At 37.8% G+C, this 22,821-nt stretch overlaps 1 protein-coding gene across 5 annotated transcripts in view; it reads left to right on the forward strand.

Annotated features, from left to right (window-relative positions):
* The window catches only part of cep112 (centrosomal protein 112), a 125,912-nt gene that overhangs the window by 22,714 nt on the left and 80,377 nt on the right, over window positions 1–22,821 (forward strand). For 4 of the 5 annotated variants that reach the window (XM_060892879.1, XM_060892880.1, XM_060892878.1 and 1 more), the window contains 5 exons: window positions 11–58; window positions 154–225; window positions 17,709–17,795; window positions 22,193–22,292; window positions 22,528–22,646. In XM_060892879.1, the coding sequence (XP_060748862.1) occupies window positions 11–58; window positions 154–225; window positions 17,709–17,795; window positions 22,193–22,292; window positions 22,528–22,646 (426 nt within the window). The remainder of the gene's footprint in view (window positions 1–10; window positions 59–153; window positions 226–17,708; window positions 17,796–22,192; window positions 22,293–22,527; window positions 22,647–22,821) is intronic. The other variant, XM_060892881.1, reaches the window with a different exon arrangement.

Consider the following 22,821-nt stretch of genomic DNA (forward strand, 5'->3'; position numbering starts at 1 on the left):
ATTTTTGCAGATTGAAAACCCCAGGTATTTGCGCGAGAACCCTATTCCCCTGTCTCCGGTAAGTGCCAAGGCTTCTTAGTGCAGAGGAGGAGAGAAGGGCAGGACGTTCCAATCTTCTCATCTCATCTCTCTCTTTCTCTCTTTCTTTAATAGATTTACCCTAAGAGCCTAAGAAAAAGTAGCACCCTTACAGATGAGCCTCCCGTTTACAATCCAGATAAGGAGGTAGGCACCAAGATATCATTCCTAAATTCCCTAAATGTGTTGTCAAGCTCAAGGGGGAATCTCAGCTTCTTTTACATTCCACTGAATTCTGTCACTGGGTGTGTTTACATGCACACTAATCCTGTGATCTGAACCCAGATCATTTTCCCTCATTTGACAAATCTAAGATAACAAGCTAGATGTGTTAGTCATAATATAACCTGAAAAGGGATAATTCTTTCTCTTAATGAATCGGAGTACAGTTGTCTGTGCTTCTGTGTATGTTGGAAAGGATTTCACAAGAAATATAACAGTTTCCTAATGACAATTTCCTAATATGCACAGCCTTGGGGAGGAGAGAGAAAGGGTATTTTCTTACGCAAATGAACCAAAATATGTTTGCGGTTTGAAGAATTTAAGAACTTGCATTAAAATAACGATACAATAAATGTTGTGGCCTTGATTTTACACACCACACTCACAACCCACATATAGAGATATTACATCAAGGCCACAAAATTATATTACTGGCGCAATTAGTGGGGCAAGTTTGACTTTGGACAAGAAGGACAAACTTCATAAGACGAGGAAATCTTGAGAGGAACGAGACTCAAAAGGGATGCCATCATCTTCTGGGTGACACCAGACTGTGATTATAAATCATTCTCTTCTACACCACATTACGTGTACTATACGGTTAGTGTGCTTACGTAACCAGGAAAGTCTTTCTAGTTTTATCCTGACGTCCGGATTGTTGAAATTATCAGCTGTTTATTGATGGAGACTTGAGTACAAAACTGCTCATGGAAATTGTAGTCCAAAAGGGACTTGAGCCATCGTGTCAATAAAAAGTAGCATTATAAGATATAATAATGTATATGTGAAGTTTTCCCATTATCAGATTATCCGACATCAGATTGGTTTGCATTTATTTTTTTTTATTATTTATTACATGTATGCACATTTCCTGTTTTTTCTGAATGTCCCACTTCAAACCTCTCAAGGTTTGACAGCTGTTATGCTTCCTTAGCACTTAACAAAATGCATGATGAGAATCGATTCTTTTCCACACATGCGATGAGACCGAGCACTTAAAAGAAGTTTGACTGAATGCCCTCTTCAGGTTCTGCTTGTTTGTGAGATTTTTTGGGAAAGAAATCCCCCCAGTCTTTGATTAAAAATGTTCAAAAATTGGAATATACTGTCCTGTAAATCTGTCTACAGTTTTTGTTTAGAATAAATGCTTTGGTTTGTTGGAGATATGTGGATGATGTCGACTTTTCCTTTTTTAAAACAACACTGTTTCATATATAGCAACTTTAAGGCACACAATTTTTTTAATTACACAGTCTGTGGAAGTAAATAAATTGGTGCCATTGTGGAAAATAATCCATCTGTATTACTCACGTGCACTAAATCATGCACTAATTCTTAAAATGCACTCGTGTGGAATCATTGATTGTGATACTGAGCGTATGCTGAACAGAAACTTCTTATAGCTTAATGATGGATGGAGGTTACAGTGCCTACAACAGTGTAGGCAGCGCATAAGTAGCATCAAAACAACAAATTTAGGCTTTTTGCGCCAGCCGAAGGTTTAAGTCTAAACCGGTTGAGTGGGACTTGACAGCGATGTGCAACCGTGGCTCCGAAAGTGCCCTTTCACCCTGCGTTCGTCACAAAGGAGTTCACTTTGCTGCATTGCAAGAATGTTATTTAGATTTTGGTTTAAAGGACAACAGAAATAACTGGGGGAATAAATATTTATAGAAAAAAGTTTTTGTTGTTTTTCTCCCAGCCAATGGAGATTGCTGTAGAATTGGCTTCATTTAACAAAGAATATCTAGCCTTCTTATCTTGACCATCTGCCCGCAGCTCCTTACTGTCTGCCTCACTGTCTTTTTTTGTTGTTATTGTTGTTTTCCCACCAACTTCAAAACTACAGCACTAGTGACTAATACAGTTTTGCGATTTTTCTTGTAATTACAAAAAATGAACGCAAAATCGAACAAATTTTGTTTTGGAAAACAAAAATTCAACAATCACTCAAACACACCTGAAGGGACTGATAGGATGTACAATCTCTTCTGGAGCCTGGGCTTAAACTGTTGTAGTCTTAACTGTCCTGATTGACTGGAAAATATGTCATTCAGTGTGTCTTTGGGCTATTTATACAATACAAGCTATCATGTACACGTCCGTTCTTCTGTCCTTCAAAGTCCGTAAAACTGCACACTCGAATTAGGAATGTGGCGCCTAGCACTAGCAAGCGCACATCCAGGAGTGGGAAGGTAGAAGAAAAGCATTCTAGTAATTCTAGAAAGGTGAGTGAAAAGCTTCTCAGAAGCCACCAGGCTTTCATGAGAGGAAATGGTGCATGACTGGGCTTTTACTGTCTATGATTGGAATGGCAGCAGTGTATTGGGGTGAGAAGGAGGAGCGGGTAAAGTTATAGTGCTGCACACTGTTTCCTGCACTCATCTGTAGTCCCTCTCCTGCCAAAAGACCCCTCTAAAGACAGATTTATTCTGCACCCCCCGATTCTGTTCCAACATTTTTTCTCTCTTCAAGGAGGAAAAAAAAACCCTGCTGGCTGAATCTTTCATTTTTTTTCCTCTTTGTCTCTCACATTCCCCCCCTTTTCTCTCTCTCTCTCTCTCTCTCTCTCTCTCTCTCTCTCTCTCTCTCTCTCTCTCACTATAGCATTCTCTCACTCAAATTCTTTCTTACTCACAACTTCTTTTTCATGACAGGGTTTAAAATGGGACAGGGACACACTGAATCCAGATAGAAGTATTGCCTGGTGCTTAAGGTTTTGTCTGTTTGGATGCCACTTTATTAGGAACACATTTTCCACAGGTCATTCCTATAATTATCAAATAAGCCCATCTTGTTGCAGCAGGTCAAGAGTTGGAGTTAAACATCAACTCATGTGATCTCTGTGATTTTGACTGTGGCATGCTTGTTGTTGCAAGATGGGTCTGGTTTGAGTCGTTCTAAAAAATGCTGATCTCTCTGGATATTCACATGCAGAGTTTATACAGAATGGTGCAAAAAACCAGAAACATCCTGTGTGTGGAGGGTCTGTAGGCTGAAACACCTTGTTGATGAGAGAGATCAGAGAAAAATGAGCAGAAGAACAGCAGAAGGCCATATCGGGTTCCACTCCTTTCGGCAGGAATCCGAGGCCGTCAACAGCATAAGACTCACCCAAACCGGATAGCTTAAGTCTGGAAAAAAACACATAATTTTTGTTTCAAATCTTCAGCTGTCCGGATTGGGTTGCTTCAGATACTTCTTGTTGGCTGACAAGAGTAAAACCTGATGTGCTCTTCTGCTATATTGTAGCTCATCCACCTCAAGGTTTAATGTTCTCTATGTGCCGAGATGCTTTTCTGCTCACCACAGATGTAAAGAGAGTTTCAGTTACCATATCCCTCATGGCAGCTGGAGCAAGTCTGGCCATTCTCCAGTGATCTCTCTTATCAACTAGGTATTTCATTTGTTTTGATTTTCAAGTCATTGTTTTTTTGTATTTCACACTGTTCTGTGTACTCTAGAGGCTGCTGTCTGAAAATCACAGATCTGTTTATAAAATCCACAACCTAGCCCATCTATGCCTGTGCTACAGTTAAAATCATAGCGCTCTCACTTTTTTCTCATTCTGAGGTGAACATCTCATCACGTATCTGCATGACTGTATGCGTAACGCTGCTGTCACATGATTGGCTGATTAGATAACTACAGAAATGTTCCTAATAAAGTGGATTGCGAGTGTGTGGACATGCAGGCGTGTACATGTAAAGTGTGCAGTGTATGTAAGTATAATTGATAAACATTGTTAGTCCGCATTATTCAACCAAATAGACAGGTAAACTATATCAAAATTATGATTTAATGCACAAAGGGCAATAAACATCAAACATCAGGAGGCTGTAGCCTACATGCAAAATAATGTAATGTGTATGTATATACTGTAACAATATGTTAAACTATACAGTTCAAGTTGGCTTCAAATTGAAGTGTCATGCATGTAATTTGTAATGAAACGTTTAGTATAGAAAATCTTGCTTCATGGAAAGATGTTCGCCCTTTTCTTTTTCCTTTAACTAGAATCCTTTGGCTTGTATGTATACAGAACTCTTATATGGATTTGGTCAAGTTAACATGTTTTCAACTAAAAACATTTGTAATGTATTGCTAACAGCAGACTGTGTAGCTAGTGATCTTACTACTAAACAAAGCTTAGAGAGACTGTCCAATCCTTAGAGAAAAGTCAGTTTACATTCTAGACTCCAGAATATTTACACAAAGTAGTTTGTCAACTTCTCTAACTGTGACTGTCAGTTCAGATGTATTATTTACCGGTTGTATTTAAGGGACATAAGGGTAAAGTCAGTCTCTCAGGCAGCCTTGCAGCATATGGATATGGTTACTGAACATCATCACTCTGCTGTCACGGATGTTTTGCGTGCATATTCTTTTCTTCTTTACATATTGGATTGTTGTGTTTTTTTTTTTTTTTTTGGAAATGTCAAACTTTGATGTCAAAATGAGATTCAAGTCAGTGAAATGCTAGTCAGTGAAAATAGTTCCACACAAGAGCCAAAATTAGCTAGCTACTGAAAAATGCAATGAAACGTTTCACATTGTTAAAACTGTTCCTTTTCCAGCTTGTCTTTTGTAGATAAAAAAACACAGATTGTCACATTTTTTGGAGAAACCGCAAATATCTCTGTGGCAAAAGACCTAAAGTTGCAGGTTAAATAAACATCTCCTTACAGAAAACACCAACACATTTAAGGTTTCTAAATATTTGATGCGAAGCGTTTGTCATTCAAGGCTCTCCTGGGTTTGACTGCTTCACTCTGTGTTGGACCTGTTTCCAGAGCCCTCTATTGTTGCCTGCACTGTATGTGTCTGTCCAGCAGTGGGAGCCAGTGAGCCACTTGTACATGTGCTTATGTGTAGACAGCACATAGTAGTCTCCATCACTCAGTTGGCAGCTTTTCATATCTTTCTAAGACCCCCTCAGGCCACAGCACTGAAACATGAAAGCAGAATCACTGGCAGCAAACAGGCTGTGGCTGTAGGAATATTGGAGAAATATATCTACTGTCTTCCTTAATCGAGTTAGCTAATGCATGTGCTTTATAAATAGACTAAAAAGGATTCATCCCTTAGTCATTCTGTTTGTACACCACTAAACTGGAGCTTCTTATTAGTTAGCAATGCCCATGAGCAACTGCATGACCAATGTAATATTAAAGAAAAACTTTATGGAAAGGGTTTAATAAATTACGAGCACTCACTGGTAGTTGGATTTGTAGAAGCCAGTGGTTTCATTTGACAGTTCAAATTTTAGGAAAGGCAAAACTGCTTTCTTTAAAAGATTTGAGAAATTTTACTTTGCTTATTAGGTGATATGTTTAGCCATTAGATAAAGAAGCTTTTATAAATTACATGTACATTACAGTACAGAGAAATTTTCATCACGTATCTCAGCTTGAAGGCTGGGGTCAGAGCGCAGGGTCAGCTATGATGCAACACCCCTAGAGCAGAATGGGTGTCTGAGCAGTGGCAGTCTGAACCCCTGACCCAATGATCAGCAACTCAGAGCCTTAACCACTGAGCTACCCAAAAAAAACCCATGTTGCTACACTTCTGATGGAATCAAATTTTCTTTGTTGGATTTTGTGGATTAAGGCCTTATGGGAAACAACATCGATCATCTGAATCGTTGTGTTTTTATATTTCAATCCAATACGACTCAAACTCTCTTTTGTATTCTTTGAATTCATTTTTCAGATAAGGATTGATGGCTACACGTTGTACACATGACTTCTACAGTGTGGTTGTTGCTTTAGAATAGGTTGTGTCCCATATTTGCACACCTAAAAAATAAAAAAGGTGTTATTGTAGCCAGCAAAGCTTTCTTTTGCCTGATAAACGTTTAAAGCTAATTCTAATATTTTTTGCTTATGTAGGACAAGACCACTATTAAAACTGTCTGATCCTTTCACAGATTTTTAAGGAGATACAAGTTGCTATATGATTATGAATTAAACAGACAATAGTAGATTTATTTAAACCAGATTTAAGCTTTATTAAATTGGTCACCGATTTCTCAATAAGTTTGAACGGGTAATCATCAGAAACAAAGAGCGAGCGTAAATATTTAAAAACAACCTAATTTAATAAAAGGCACGCTTCAGAACACATAAATGAGTTGTGTTTTTTTGTGGAACTACTTCTTGTTTTGCAGATTCGCTCCTTCATTTTTTTTATGTTTCGCGCCGCTGGAGCTGAGAAGCACAAGCCATATTTCCGAACTTAGGCGTGTCAACTATTTACAGAATAAATAATTGCGGCTCAAAGCACAGTTACTGTTATTAGTAGATTATTTTCCTGTAACAACACATCCCAATTTAAATGTGTTTTTTTTAAATGTGTTTTTTTATGACAACACATACACAGTACATTTTATCCATTTATAGCAGCTGTAAAAGTTCATCAGCTTCTGTTTATTTTTTTTCTCTCTTTTTCTAGAAGGCAATTTAGACAACAACAAAATCCGAAAATCCAAAATTCCTGTATCCGAAATGTAAAGGAACACTGGAGACTCATTACTAAAGTGCTAAACAATCACTTTTGTGAGTATGTCAATACTGTAACAAAGTAATGACCGGAGCCAATCATAATGGAGACTTCAGCTGGACTGAGGTCTAATAAATATTAATGAACACTAAAGTATTTATTCTGAATACTGTGGTGAGCTGAGAATGGGTGGTGACTTGAAAGACTGGAGAAATTCCCATTATTTTTAGAGTAAATATCACTTAGGCTGTGTTTCAAACCTCAACGTAAAATCGGCTTTAAACAACGTGAATAATGATTTGCTAAATTGCTGATATGAAACCTGGCTGTCTACGATTTTTGGATCGCGCCAAACATTCCAGTGATGATAAGCTTCTGGCAAGAAACACTTCTGTACATTTGCGGTGTGATTTATTTTAGTGTATCAATACAAAATAAATAATAAAAAAATTCTTCTGTTTAATTTATATTATTGATTAGTGTATGAGTGTTGAGTGAAGCAAATCTTATTAGGTTCATTTTGTCGAAAAGGTTGTCATCTGAAATATTAAAAATCTACTAATGTAATGATTATGTATATGTTATTATTATTATCATTACATTTTCAGAGTTGCCATAGTTAAGCCTGGATTATCTTGTTTCACGTTTCACGCTGCTCATACTTTACCTGGGGTTAACAATTAATCCTGGCTCTTTTATAATCTGATGTTTCACACTGTACATTCCTAAACCCTGGCTTAAAGTTCTTAATATTTGCAGCATCAGTAACCATGATTGGATAAATACAGCATGCAGTCAATTTCAATTTAAGCTTGTCTCACACTTTCATGTCGTTAAGAATATTAGATTTAAATGAGAATTTAAGAATTGGGTCTAAAATAAAAAAACAAAACAAAACAAAAAAAAACTTCCATATGAACGATTATATGTTTTATATTGTAGAACATTTCATTTATTTAATCCATTTTTTCTTACATTATATGGAGTCACTACCCTGCCTGGGTGTAACAGCTGTTATTCTAAGGATATGTTAATACTGTAATAACCTGTAATACTGCTTATTTCTTATTATGACTTCCTGTCTTTTCGGGAAATCAGGTTTTTCAGTTGTTCTCCGACGTACAGTATTACACAAACTGCCTTGTGTTCGTTGGGGTGTTTAAGGAGGAACTGAATAATAGTTCTTTTTATTCAGGCCTGTCATGAATGGTGGAGATTTGCATACATTTTAAAAATACCAGAAGTCGTAGGTTTTGGCACAGAGAAAATCTGTAACGCGTCTCCTTCAAGCCCTGAAGTGACTGTGGAAAGTCATGAGCACCAGCATGCATGGTTTAAGGCACTTTAGGATGAGTGTGTGTGTGTGTGTGTGTGAGTGCGTGTGTGTATATATATATATATATGTGTGTGTGTGTGTGTGTGTGTTTTTTTAATCTTTAAGCTAAAAATCACACTGACCTCAGAAATGACTCTGTGGTATAGCTTAAGAACAGATGCATTGTCTTTAATGAGGAAGCTGCTTATACTTGCCCTAAATTGCAGTTTAACAGTTCAGCTTGAACAAATTAGTTAACGGCAGCAGTGGCATGTAGAGAAGTGTTTTAATATTTCTAGTATTAAGGTGCAGAATGAACGCTGCCGAAAAGATTCATCAGATTCTGTTTACACGTCGCTCATGTAACTGCCAAGACGCAGCAGATGCTCTGTTCCACTGTTTACTCGCATATTTCCACAAAGCAGAGATTAAAACCATATAGTGTTTATTCAAACGTAGAGCTGTTACTAAGGAATTTTCTATTCAAGCCGTATTGGAGTTTGAAACAACGAGCTAAAAGTGTGCATGTTTTGCAAATGTGCTCCCTGAGGTAATGCGTGAAAACACTGAGGGTTGAGGGGAAAAAAAAAACGAGAACAGCTGCTCAGTGCCTTTCTGTCTTTTACCTGCTCTCATCTTTCCATCCTCCATCAAACTGCCTTCATCTCTCCTCCACTCCCAACCCGTTCCGTCTCTCCTCTAAGAAAGTTGCGGCGTCTCTGCGAACGCGACCGAGGAGCCGAGCAGTTGTCGCACGCCTCATCGGCTGTAGGAAAAATAGTTTTTCAAACCACCATTGATGCACTTTGACAAACTTTGCTTAAAAGGTGTCTTTTTGGAGGCGTTACAAACAACAACAACAACAAACAGCGACGTACCGCCCACGTTAGCGTCTGCACCAGCAGGAACTGTTTGAATGCGTGACTTCAGTCAGGAGCAATCTTCTCCACTGACGAGTCTCCTGTGGTCTCTCTGGTCGCTCAAGATAAAAGACACAAGCAGAAATCAGAAAACATGCAAGGTTGCCTTCCAAGGCTTCTCAAAAGTAGGGCAGATTAAGGTGGCTAAGTGCAGGTTTTGCTAGAGCAGGTTCTCGTGAGAACCATGCAGCCTTTTTTCAGCTCATCATCCTCTTAATCTCATATCATGGATGTGTGTGTTTGTGTGTGTGTGTGTTTGAAGCCATGAGTGATTTAAGCTGTTAATGTGAATTTTATCCGGGTGTGTTTTGTGCCTGTGGCTTATGCATCTTTCCCACATGTACTGTAGTATGTAGTCAGTTTGAATCGCACAATAGTGGGTTATAGTGTATAGTTTGTTTAGCAATTAAAAATGGAAAGTGCACTACTAAGTGTGAAAGTGCCATTAGGAGGCTTTCATATATGGAGTGTTGCACTGAAATATGTCTGCGCTAGATATCTGGACCAAGGGAGAACCTTTAATACTGCTCACAGACTAGTTATTCACACACAACTGACTGTGTGGTTATATAAAAATAATCCCTGCCGTGGTGTGAAGAGGAATGTCTTTACCACCTTGAAGTGGACTATTTAGTATAACAGTACAGACTAGAGGGTGTTATTCTGCTTCCACCACATCAAATATCCAACAGATACAATGGTGACTTTATTAATGAGTAACACATTGTGTGTTTTGAGAGTTTATAGTTAAGATCTAATGCTGTAGATGTTTCTGTTATCACCTACTTTATAGCCATGATCAACATTCATTCCCTCAGCAGCATCTGCTTTTCTCTCACTCTCTTAATCTCTCTCTCACTTGTTCTCTCTCACATTTTCTCTCTCTCTCTCTCTCTCTCTCTCTCACTCCCTCCCTCCCTCTCTCACTCACTTGTTCTCTCATGCATTAATTCTCTTTCTCTCTCTTTTTGCTCAAACTTTCTCTCTCTCTCTCTCTCTCTCTCTCTCTCTCTCTCTCTCTCTCTCTCTCTCTCTCTCTCTCACTCCCTCCCTCCCTCCCTCACTCACTTGTTCTCTCATGCATTAATTCTCTTTCTCTCTCTTTTTGCTCAAACTTTCTCTCTCTCTCTCTCTCTCTCTCTCTCTCTCTCTCTCTCTCTCTTTCTCTCTCTCTCTCTTTTTTGCTCTCTTTCACTCGTTCTCCCAGTCTCTCTTCCAATCGTTTGTTCACTCACTCACTCACTCTCTTTCTCAAGAAAAACATCACAAAACAAAATAAACACATTTTGTCACGTTACCATGAATGTGGAAATTAGAACCTCTTCAGACTCTTGCATACTGGGAAACTTGAGTCTTACAAAGCTCCTTCTATGAATGTTAACAGACATGACAACATTTATTTAAAAAAGCTGTGTATGAGCTGTTACTTTACAAACAATAATGTTTGAGCCTATTACTTGTGCGTGTTACTATAAACGCTCTGGACGATTGCGTCTGTATGATTAAAATAATTACACAATGCATCACAATCCTTCTGACTCTTAAATCTAACAAGCCAAAAGGTGTTGATTTCCTCTGTATGTTGGGGATAACCGAAATCACTGGGTAATACTGAACTCTGTTTTCTCAAAGCTAAGAGCAAACTTGATTTTTTTAGTGTCAGTAGGAAACCACTACTTTATAAAGACATCTTTTATTTAAATTAGCTTAAAGTAGAAGGAACATGAAGGACATGTCTAATACATGTCACGTTTTCTGAGCTCTTTTTGCAAGGACTTCGAACACCAGATCAGATTATACAAAAATTCTTGTTTAAACAGAATGTATTTTTTGTAGTTTTCATTGAAACAGAGTGAATCTGATTTGGTTGAATTTGATTGGTCATATCCCTGTTGAATCTGATTGGTTGAATCACAGTTGAATCTGATTGGTCACAATTTTGATTAACCTGACACAACAGCAACCCTCATAGTAGTTCTAGCAGAACTGCAACTAATATATTAATACAACATGAATACGTCATTGTTTCTCATACTCAGGGACATTACAGGCAAGGCTTTATTAACATTGGTGGGAAATTTGTGATTGTGGGGGCAAAAGAAGTAAAGAAAAAAATAATTTAAATGCCAAATTTCCGTCAACTGTTTTATTCCTCTTATTCCACAGTGATTTGCCTTCTAAAAACAGTTAGATTTTTTTATTTGCTTTGTTTATGTAGTAACATTTAAAGGTGCATTTATTTAAGATCACGGCCCGTATTCATAGATTCTTGCTCATAGTGACAAAATTCTAAGAAAATTCTTAGAAATGTGGCCGTTTTCTAGATTCAAGTAAAGATGAAAGTTATTCATGAAGCATCTTAACCCTTAAAAGTGCTCATAAGGTCAAAAAGCGTTAGAAGTAGTGAGGAGGACTTTTAAGAGGATTAGAAGTTTCTTTAGCAGAGGAGAAAACGGACAAAAAGTGAAGAGGAGAAGAAATGTGTTGCATACAATATTTAATAATGATAGCGAGAAATGGCATATATTTATATAAATTTGGTGCTGAGACATTTCTGTGCTGTCGGAGATGTTTACATTTGCGTTACATTACATTTGTAACACACAGATGTTAGCGTGCCTCTAATACGATCGGTTACGAACGTAATCCCTACACGATATAGCCTCAAATATCAACATACAGACAAAGTGAAGGCTTAGCTCTCTTTTTTTTTACAACCAACCACAGTCTTCAGAAGCCATAAGTTTAAATGTAAGTTAATAAATATAGTAAATGAAAAATGTATAGTAAATGAAAAAATCAGATCATTGGAAGTGATAAAAGTGAGCACTATTAGTCACAGAGTGGTTGAAATCTTTTCATCCATATTTATACCTTTACATATTTGTATCTTTAAATAAATGTATATAAAAGGTTGCCGACGATAGATACAAAGGAGACCGTTAAGGGTCAATAACGGTTTTGGAACTCCTTTGTGTCCTGATATTGGATATCCCTGCCCTCTGTGATCCTCTCTGGTGTAAAACGACAGTAGCAGATTACAGTGTAAGGTGACCGGGCACATTAGCAGTGAGCCCAAACGTCACTTAGCACTCCCTGACCTGTAATCGCAGTAATCTCTGCTATCATAGTGCCATATGTTTACTCCTCAGTGAACTCTCCGATCTTCACTGGCCTATCAGCTGAGGAGTTATTTCCTTTTAAACAACTGAGAAGGTGTGTGTGTGTGTATGAATCTAATTGTGTGTGTGCTAAGGTCAGCTATCATAATTAAATCATAATGGGGTATTATAATGAGTAAATGACTATAATTATTTTGTAAAAGTAGCTTCACTCTTTCAACAACCCTCTCACTGGAACAGTGTGAGCTTGTGATTGCAAACGTGACTTGTTTTGAAATGTAGGTTATAGATTTTTGTGTTTTTGGGTTAAAATGTATGATCTTAATTGATCTTGGCAAATGTTTCACTATTATCAACCAATTCGAGCGGCCTGTTTTAGATCAGACATGCTTTTTTGGCAAGGAAGATGATTATATTTACTTTGTCAGGCATAAACTCAGAGCACAACAAAGTACTACCTGGAATCCGATGCCGACTGTTTTCTATATACTGGAATACAGAAACATTTTCATTTAATACTATTAAGCATTTCAGTGTCGACAGACGCTTTTGAAACCTTATTCATTATGCGAAGTATTCATTATACCAATATTGAGTACGGTTTTGCATTGGTCTAAGAACTGCCTCAATACTTCTTAAAAGATGTTAGAAATTAGTTGAGATTCTGGTCCATGTTGACATGATTACGATTTTCCTGTGTTTTTTTTTTTTTTCTAGGTGCATTCCAAATTTAATGAAATTAGTTTGAGTTGACTTTTGCTTTGTGGCATGGTGCATAATGAAGCTGGAAGTATCCATTAGAAGATATTATATTGTGGCCATGATGGGATGCACATGATCAGCAACGATGCTCATATGGTGTGTGGCATTCAAGTGACCACTGATTGGTATTAACAGGTCCAAAGCCTCCACCAGCCTGGACTATTGACATAAGGCAGGTCGATGAGTTCATTCTGTTGGTGCCAGATTCTGATCCTTCCATCTGTGAGCAAAAATCAACATTCATCAGACCAGTCTATGTTTTTCCAGTCATCAGCTGTTTGGTTTGGTGAGTCTGTGGCCACTGCAGCCTCAGCTTTCTCTTCTTGGCTGACAGAAGTGGAACCTGACGTGGTCGTCTGCAGTTGTAGCCAAAATGTGACATGTTGTGCATTCTGAGATGCTTTTCTTGTCACCACAACTATACAGAGTGGTTATCTGGGTTACTGTAGCATTTCTGTCAGCTCAAACCAGTCTGGCCATTCCTTGTTTACCTCTTATCGTCAACAAGGTGCTTCAGTCAGCAGAACTGCCTGTCACTGGCTGGTTTTTCCTTATTGTAAACTCTAGAGACTACTGAGGATAATCAAAGGAGATCACCATCTGATTACCAGCAATAAAGACACAGTGAATCACCGAGATCACGTTTTTATCCCCTTTCTCATGGTTGATGTGTGTGTGTGTGTGTGTGTGTGTGTGTATATATATATATATATATATATATATAGACACATATACAGACACACACACACACACATATATATATATATATATATATATATACATATACATATATATATATATATACATATATATATGTATATGTATATATATATATATATATATATATATATATATATACATATACATATATATATATATACAGCTTTTATCCCTTCATCTAGCTTTTAAACTGGCTAGATGAAGGGATCTCCGATATGAAGGCCTTCCTGTGTCTGAATACTCCCTAATTTCAGACACACCCATTATCAACAAACATCCTTCAGCACTCTTATAACACAATTCCATATTGTGGTCTGTATTTGGTCTGCATGGAATATTTTCATGCAGAGCACTGATTAGTCTCCATAATGGTAAAAATTTATATTGTCCACACAAATTGGTCCTCTGCACTAAGGCCATCCTTAAAAATATTCTTGTTTGCCGTGACCCGACCGACACTGTCTATTTAGGACTGACTCAAATTTTATTTTTTTTTTGCTTTAAGTCCGACCGACTTGCCGGTTGTAAATTTGCGCTAAGACCGACCAATTCTTTTTTTTTTACTCTTCAAACAGCTAATACAAAAGTAATAAAATAATATTAATTATATTTTAGTAAGTATTGCAAATATATAAATTGCCTAGGCCTACATACAAACGAAGGCTACGTTCTTTCTTTTAAATAAAAACCTGTGTTTACATCTATGTTTACACTATTGGTTAACAGATGTCACACTATGACCTGTGCGTTCGCTTCGTCTCATACTCTCATTCACTGTCAGAATCAATGGTTCGCGCTTGGTAATGATAGCTGCAGCTACAGTAAACAAAATGTTTGCGGTCACCATTCAAAGTCATACAGGTTCGGGCACCATAATACATCTAAAAAATTCATTAAAACAGCTCGACACCGCTTTAACTTGCCACGAAGTTCTGGAAAAACTGTGCCCAGATCTTTTCCCATCCCTTCTCCCGAATAGTCAATATAGCCTGTATCAAAATGAGGTTTGCAATGATGTGCCCGAAGGCATGGGTTGAAGACCCAGTCAGTGATGTCACGATATGCTAATGTGTTTAAATTCATACCTACGTAATCACCATCACCAAAATTGTACTTTTTTTTTTTTTTTTACATTGAAACTTGGAAAAAATATAGACCTACCTACCAACCCTTTTTTTTTTTTTTTTTTTTTTTTTTTACTGTTACTGCAAACCAAATTATTTTTAAGGATGGCCTAATTATGTCGGTTAGGGTTAGATCACACACCGTTTGTTGGGGAACAGTGCTAGCTTTCATAGTAGGTCTTTTCTGTTTTTGCTGATGCCATTTTGTGCCCTAGGGAAGATCTGATAAGGCAGTGGCTGTCCGATGAATGATCGGAGTCCCTGTTCAGCCTGGGGCAAGGGAGGCGCTTTTCAAAAGTGCCGCGCTTGCCAGATCAAACATGCCACATCAGGAATGCCTGGCGGCCGTGTTGTTGAGAGACACAGCAGAAGGACGCACAAAGTGTGCGCCTCTGTGAGGGAGTGAGAAACAGCCCCACCCAGTTAGGGTTTGCTGGAACCTGAATTAATGTGTATATTTATAAAAGTAAAAGTGAGAGCACACGCCTCTGCACACAGACCTCTGTATGGGTTTGCCAACCTGAAAGACCTGAGTGAAGCTGCGTTGCAACTCGTCTCGGAAAACCGTTGAACCTTTGTAGGTCTGTAGATCGCAGAAATATTGAGCTGAATTACAAGGCCTGGCTGAGAGCAATTTAATCACTGCTGTCTTATGCACTTCTTCCCTTCCACAATGTTATTGACATGAGAGTCACAGAGCAAACAGAACTGGCAGGGCGAGTTGCTTCCAAGATGAAGCACGAAGAGTTTGGGCTTTAAACAAAAGTGGATTGAAATGCTAATGAACATTGATTCCACACTTTGTGGCACTTCCATAGAGGTGCTTAATTTTTTCATCTACCTTTTCCTCATCTGAGCAGAAGTGGCTTAGTCTTAGTGAACAGATGGTCTCCATTCTTTTGTTTGTTCTCTTAATAGCTTTTTGTGCCAGGAAACAACATTGTGGCTGATTTGCACACTGACTTTTTCAAGATGACTTTCAGTGGAACAAATCTAAAATGGAGAATTTTTTATTGAAACTTTGGGGTTACAAGCGAGTTGCAAAACTTTAGCATGTGTATTGAGTTAGACAGAATGTGAATAAGTAAATGTTGACAATTATAAGTGTAAGACATTCTTTCCTTCTGTTTAGATGTAATAGAAAGCTTATGAAATCATTTGTCAGCGTATAAGTAAACCAAATCGACTTACCTTCTTACGGAAAAAAAAAACCCTCATATTTTTGAAAGAATTAGTCAAAATTTTAGATGTGCATTGTTGCATTAAATCTGTAGGTCAAACCTACGTCTCCCCTAACTTCCAGGGATGGTCCGAAAACACTTGACCAAAAGCATACCAAGATCATTTGAGAATGTCATGTAGTTTTTGCATAAAATAAGGCTGTAAGACAGCAATCATTCCCTTTCTCCTTCTCGCCTCTGTGCCTGTAGTGAGATGATCAGAGATATATCATCTTTTTATTTTTTTATGTACGAGAGGCTTCATTCTTTCATATTACCAGCAGTATTTATATAGATTTCAAGGGTTCCTTAGCATTCTGTTAGTTTTGATTCAGTTTTCTGTTCAGTTTGGTCTCTAAAGCATCTAAAAAAAGGCCCTCCAAATACAAACAAGAATTCTGCACTGAAAATCTGTTTTTAAAAGACCCCTTTAATACACTTTTGCGATTTAAACCTGTACAGTATTTCATCATCTTTTCCAATGCGTTCCAGATTATTTGTACAACCAGAAAAAAAAGCTGACCATGTCCATGTTTTTTTTTTTTTTTTTTTTTACTTTTCTTGAAGCTGGACAAGCTCACTGCTTTTCGTTGTACTCTGAAACCTGAAGTCTCTCTTAGTCTGCTTTGTCAGTGAGCTTTACATTTGTTGAATTGTCTCTATTTGCGTACGGATAGTAACGCCAATTCAGGAAGCCAAGTTTCTGCTTTCGAATATTTTGCTCTGCTGTCTGACTGGTTACACTCCTGTTAGAGGTGGGAACTAGAAGAGGAACATTGAAAGCCCAAATTATAGAACAGAGCTGTAGATAACTGTGGCTACTCGGGAATGTGGGAGCTCAGTGCTTAAGGTGTTGGACTACTATTCGGAAGGTTGTGATTTCGAATCCCAGTCCACCAAACTGCCAGTGTAGAAAGGGACCCTGAGCAAGGTCCTTAACTATCTCCATATAAAATGAGATAAAATGTAAGTCGCTCTAGATACAGATGTCTCCAAAATGCTGGAAATGAAAATGAAATGCTTTAAAATCATATCTTGTGGTATCCATTAACCTTACATCTCAACACAAATTCAACAAAAGTGAAAACATTTTGAATGAAAAAATGCAATATTTAGATATGCAGTATTGTGTGATTTTATTTATTGTTTTGATACTTGAGTGGAATAACAGCACAGTAAAACAACACATCGAGGGCAAAGACACCGTAGGCCCCTGGTCCTCAAAATATGATTCATGAAGCATAACCACAGGGGTCTGTCATTTTTTCAGCCTTCAGCTAAGTTCTTTTTAATACTCTATCTATTTTGAATTTATTAGAATTATTTAACTGGTCACTGGTTTTACTCCAAACCTCAATAACTCAGCAAATGAGTATGCTTTGAAATGATAGACGCAGTGTGCTCTGTAAGTGGAAAGTTAGGAATAAAACAGTTCTGTGACTCCAGTAAATACAGAATATGGTTACGCAAATTTACATAAGGAGCTGAATTATACAATATTTGCGTTATGTTCATAAAGTAAATGTGTACTGAGATGAACAGGGTAAAGTTCTGTAGGATACATTAAAGGATACTGTATGATGAATATCACTTGATTACTTAAACTGTCAAATTTACCAAACTCCAAAACCAAAATGTTTTGTTATCAGTCTCAGTATTGTTAGTAGGAGAGTTTTTAATTGAGTTAGACCCTGATTTGTTCCTTTTTTTCCCCCCTTTCTCAGTCTGAAATGAGGATCAAAGTTCTGGAGGCCAAATACCAAGAGGAGAAGCTGAAGCTCCAGCAGAGACATGATGCCGATGTTCAGAAGGTTTTTCACTATTAACTCTATTCCTTCATTCACTTTTATATCTCTCACACCTCTGGCCTATATGACTACGTGACTGGAAAGATCTCAGCCCTGACTTTTTTTTTTTAAGATTTAATTATAAAACCTGTCAAATTTACACAATGTACCAGAGCTGAATTAATGACCCATCTGAATGAAAGCATGAGATTCTTTGCATAACCATCTGGCAATTGAGCAGGGTGTAATCTTTTTATTGTCTTCTTTATGAATCATGCTGAGTTGTCTGTCATTGTGCAGATGTTGAGGAAATAAAGGCTGTGTGTGTTTAAAATGGCACATAGGTCATGGGTCAAAGGTAATGTAAAAAGTCACTTGCATGTAAAATGCCATGTCATTTTCTCTTAGAGATTCTATCATTCAATGACAGGGTGGTGTGATTTTTTTTTTATTTTGTAAATATATATATACTGTTAACTGTATATATATACTGTTATATATATAAACTGTTTGTACAATACACAGTATACAGTACAAGATGTCTGAGTACTGCAAGCAGCAATAGTGTGTGTATCAGATGGGGATGAAATGAGGACTGACTGTTCTTACAGTGCAGTTTATGTAGATGTGAAGTGGAGTGTAAGAAGTTTGCAAAGAGCATGTCGGTGCTTTTCAACGGCAAGTTGCATATAATCAAGGTCAGCTGTTAGGATTCATTACTGTTTCTTAAAAACTCAGAAAAATTACGTTCTTAATGAGACCTTTACCACGATGGTTGGTACAAAAAAACCTACCTTCTGCCTTTGCTACTATTTAGATCATGAATTAACAAACATAATTTATTGTGCTTCCTCAGTGATGAAGAAAACTCTCCCTGTACTCATTGCCTATATAAAAGCAATTTTAATAACAGTCAGCTGTAATTAAAATGGCTAATTATAATAATTGGGTAATGATGATAAGTGGATTTTAATTGTAGACCAGAACGCGAGGACTGCATGTGTGACTGAAACTGTGATTACAGTGCAGTATTGTTTGTGAATTCTTCTCTCTCTTTCATCGAAGGATACTAACTACCTTACTTTCAAGGCGTAACTGTTTCTAAAGTTCATCTTGCGCGAGTTTGTCTTATTTATTGCTACTAACACCAGAGTGAAAACATGAGCTCGGTGTGTCTCGTACTGACAATGCGGATCATACGCCAGTAAGTGTTTATCTGTTTCAAAGTCCATCTACCCCTCATAAACAGAAAAAGTCACAGACAGCTTGGCGTCTCCTCTCAAACACACATACACACTCACAAAGATGCCCTAAAAGCCTGAAATGACCCTGCCTAAAAGCAGCACATCTCCCGAAGCAGACGCAGGCTCTCGGCTCTGTTCTCTCGCCGTCATGACTTTCCCATGTGCGGCTGAAATGCTCTCTCTTAAGGAGGCGATTAGAAAATTACATGTGTCCCTAAATGTTCCATGAACTTCTCTTTACCCTTCTCTCCCTCTGCCATTCTGTCTCGTCCAGAGGCTTTCATCTCTCAGGATGACAAGCTTAGCAGCAGAGAGTGCACTTCTGAGGACTAAAACAGGCCAAATAATCCACTGATGGCACTGTGACTTTTTTCCCCTTCTCATAGGGTGGAAATAATAACTTTTAGGGGATGCTTTTTCCTGTTTAAATCAGAAGTCAGTGTTTCAAGGACAGCACGTCTCTCTGAAATGTGCCCATTCCCTTTTTTTGTCATACTCTTTTCCACTCTCTCTCTCTCTCTCTCTCTCTCTCTCTCTCTCTCTCTCTCTTTTCAGCTAACACCCTCCTTTATTAGTCTACATGAGAGTGAAAAGGGCTATGAAGGCTGGACCCTAGAAAGCACATTTCAAATTAGAAGCTCTATTGCATTTCGACCCCTTATTACTGGAAAAAAAAATCCCTTTGAAGACTGGTTTAGTGTGATTTTTTCCTTCCTTTGTGTTAAAACCTCAATAGCTCTCCATGGACACCGAGCCCTAATTAGTCTCATGGTTTCTTATATTAAAACAATAATTAATAAAGATGTTAGCTGTCCTCGTGTTCCCTTCCATGCTTAGCCGGACATCACGGAGAAGAGAGACGCTTTAGATCTGCACGTGTGTCTCCTTCATCAAAGCCCTTTTGGGAGGATGTCAATATTTGCTCAGGTGCATCTTTTCGCTACAAATGGCACACAAACATCCAGACAATATCTACATCGAGAGCTCCGTCTTATCCTTGCCAGTGGGTGTCTCTTGTTCACTCTGGCAGCCTGCTGGGCTTCGATTTCTGTCCACTCTTTCTTTCTTAGAAGCACGCTCAGCACTGCTGGGACGCCAGTTGCCGAGCTTTGAACCGAAACCTCGACCCCTTGCACTTCCTGCAGGGAACTATGCATTAGAAGAACAAATGGCCCAATCAGAATTAACAAATGGACCCCCCTATCGTATGCCACCGCAGATAAAGAACTAAAATATATCTGCTTGGAATTTTTGTTCTGCAGTTCTAACACTAAACACTCGAGGCTTGTGCCAAACTCACATCCACCGTAGACCAGGCTGGATTTTTTTCAGTAACACTTTGTTTTGAAGGACAGTATCTATCAAAAAATAGATTTACATTTCCAGCATTTAGCAGATGCCCTTATCCAGAGCAACTTACATTTATCTTAAAATGTACATTATATATTAAGGGTTAAGGGCCTTGCTTAGGGGCCCAGGAGTGGCAGCTTGGTGGACATGGGAATTGAACTCTCATCCTTCCAATCACCTTAAACCTTAAGCTACCAATTCCCTACTTAAATGCGTAATAGATATATACATACTGTAACTATGTATGTCTGGAACATTCTGTTGGATATTCATGTGTGTCAGGAAAAAAAATGTTTAAGACTACTAACAGGATAAAAAAACATGCAAATCTCTACGTAGAGTTTGAGGAAAGTCACGGAATTCAAAGGCCATGCTTAAAGTGCTGCCATTTCTACGTCTGGGTTATTTTTTACAATGTACCTGGGGGATAGTGATAGGGTTCATATTTCATTAACAAATAAATAAATAAAAAACATTCAAGTTTAGTCCATGTCTTATTTTTCTCCATGGGAAAAATGTGATTTCTCTGACTTTTATCACTGCATTTTAAAAACTGCTCATCTCCTGGTATGTTCACACTGACAAAAATGAGCATACTAGCCTGAGCTTACAGGAAGTCTATAGTAGCTCAAATAATCACTGTTTATAACTGTCCTGAGCAGAAAAGCATTTCGGAGCACATCAAACCTTGAGGTCATTGGGCTACAACATTGATGATCATATCGGAACAATAGCAAGAATCTTATGCTGTTGTTGGCACAGAAACACCCAAACTGGACAGCTGAAAAAAAAAATAAAAATGTGGGTGATTCTGTGTAAAAAACAGCCTCATATTCTCAGATACTAAGTTTCTGAAACACTCAAACCAGCCCATCTGGCACCAACAACCTTGGCACGATCGATGTGAATGTTACCTGAAGCTCTTGACCTGTACAGTATCTTGATTGGCTTCTTAGATAACTACATAAGTGTGCAGGAGTTTATAATAACATGGGCGGTGAGTGTCTGTCTAAACATGACATCACTCTGTTGGCATTGAGTAATTATATCATTAGGCAGCTAAGCATAATTGTTTTCTTTGAATTCTTTTATTTAACGTGGAGTTGCTACTATGTCGTAACGTCGACGCTATGATGTTATTTCTATATTTCTGCATTGGATTTTCCTTTGTTTTGAGTTTTGTACAATAAACACAACAATTGGAGAATCATAACATAAGACCAATGACCAATAAGTGTTATTACATATTTATCTTGGATCTTCTCTGTTCAGTTGTACATGAATGCTGCTTCTTAACGGCTTTATACCTGATATTTTTTACATTAGTTCCTGTGCGTGGTTCCTTACATGTAATGTTCAAATATGTTCTTTGCTTATTAGCAACTTCTGTATAGTAAGTGTAGTGTATTATAATATATTCCGCAGTGTGGTATATATTATAATACACTATCTCTCTCTCTTTCTCTCTCTCTCTCTATCTATATATATATATATATATATATATATATATATATATATATATATATATATATATATATATATATATGACTATAATATATACCGTAGTGTGGGAGTCGGCATGTACTTTTACAATCCATTATCAAAGTATGTAACAATAATTATGGTAATAAATACCACACACCTACAAATTATACACAATGTACTCACCAGAGAGTGCAATTGTCTATCCAACCCTAACTTGAGCTTTTACCATTTTCCTGTAAGAAATGTGCAACATAGAACTATAAATATAGTGATAATTGTCTAACGATTATAAGGCAATTCATTTGAAGTAATTAAAGGTCATGAGGTTTACTCATCTTCTAGATTTTACACCGTAAGAATGGAGAGATCGAGGAGTTGAAGAACCTGCATCGGTCCAAGATGAAAGAAGCAGAGGAGGCAGTGAGAGCACTGGAGAAAAAAGGTGAGAGGTCTCACACACACACATACACACACACACACACGTACATTACTCATTTCTTTTTTTTCATAGAAGCGATAGTGAAAATAGCTGTGAAGGGTAAGAACATCAGTTTAAAAAGTAAGAATGTGTGTGAAAGAGTGTTGACAGAGCTTTGCCCTGCAGCCAGGTCTACTTTTTTAGTTTCTTTCCCTCTTTCACTCTTTCTCTTTTGCTCTGCTTCTTCTCTACCCCACAGTTCAAAGCTTGCTGCGCGAGTCTCAGGTCATCCGCCAGAGCAAAGACAAGCAGATCGCAGAGTTGAAGAAAATGTTGGATCAAAGTGCTGACTCTCTGAAAAACGAATGGGAGAAGAAGGTACGGCTGGGCTGAAATGTCTTCGATTTCTGCCGAAGCCTGTGGAGGAGCTTTATTTATTTTTTTCCCCCTCGTCGGCTTTACAGAGCTCAAGGCCTTCTCTTTAAGTTTCAGGATGAAGAGAAGCCATCCTCTGAGTTACTGTGTATTTACTGTGGAGGAAAAAACATTCTGT

The sequence above is a fragment of the Tachysurus vachellii genome, chromosome 18, assembly GCF_030014155.1.
Source record: "Tachysurus vachellii isolate PV-2020 chromosome 18, HZAU_Pvac_v1, whole genome shotgun sequence".
NCBI classification, from domain to species: domain Eukaryota; kingdom Metazoa; phylum Chordata; class Actinopteri; order Siluriformes; family Bagridae; genus Tachysurus; species Tachysurus vachellii.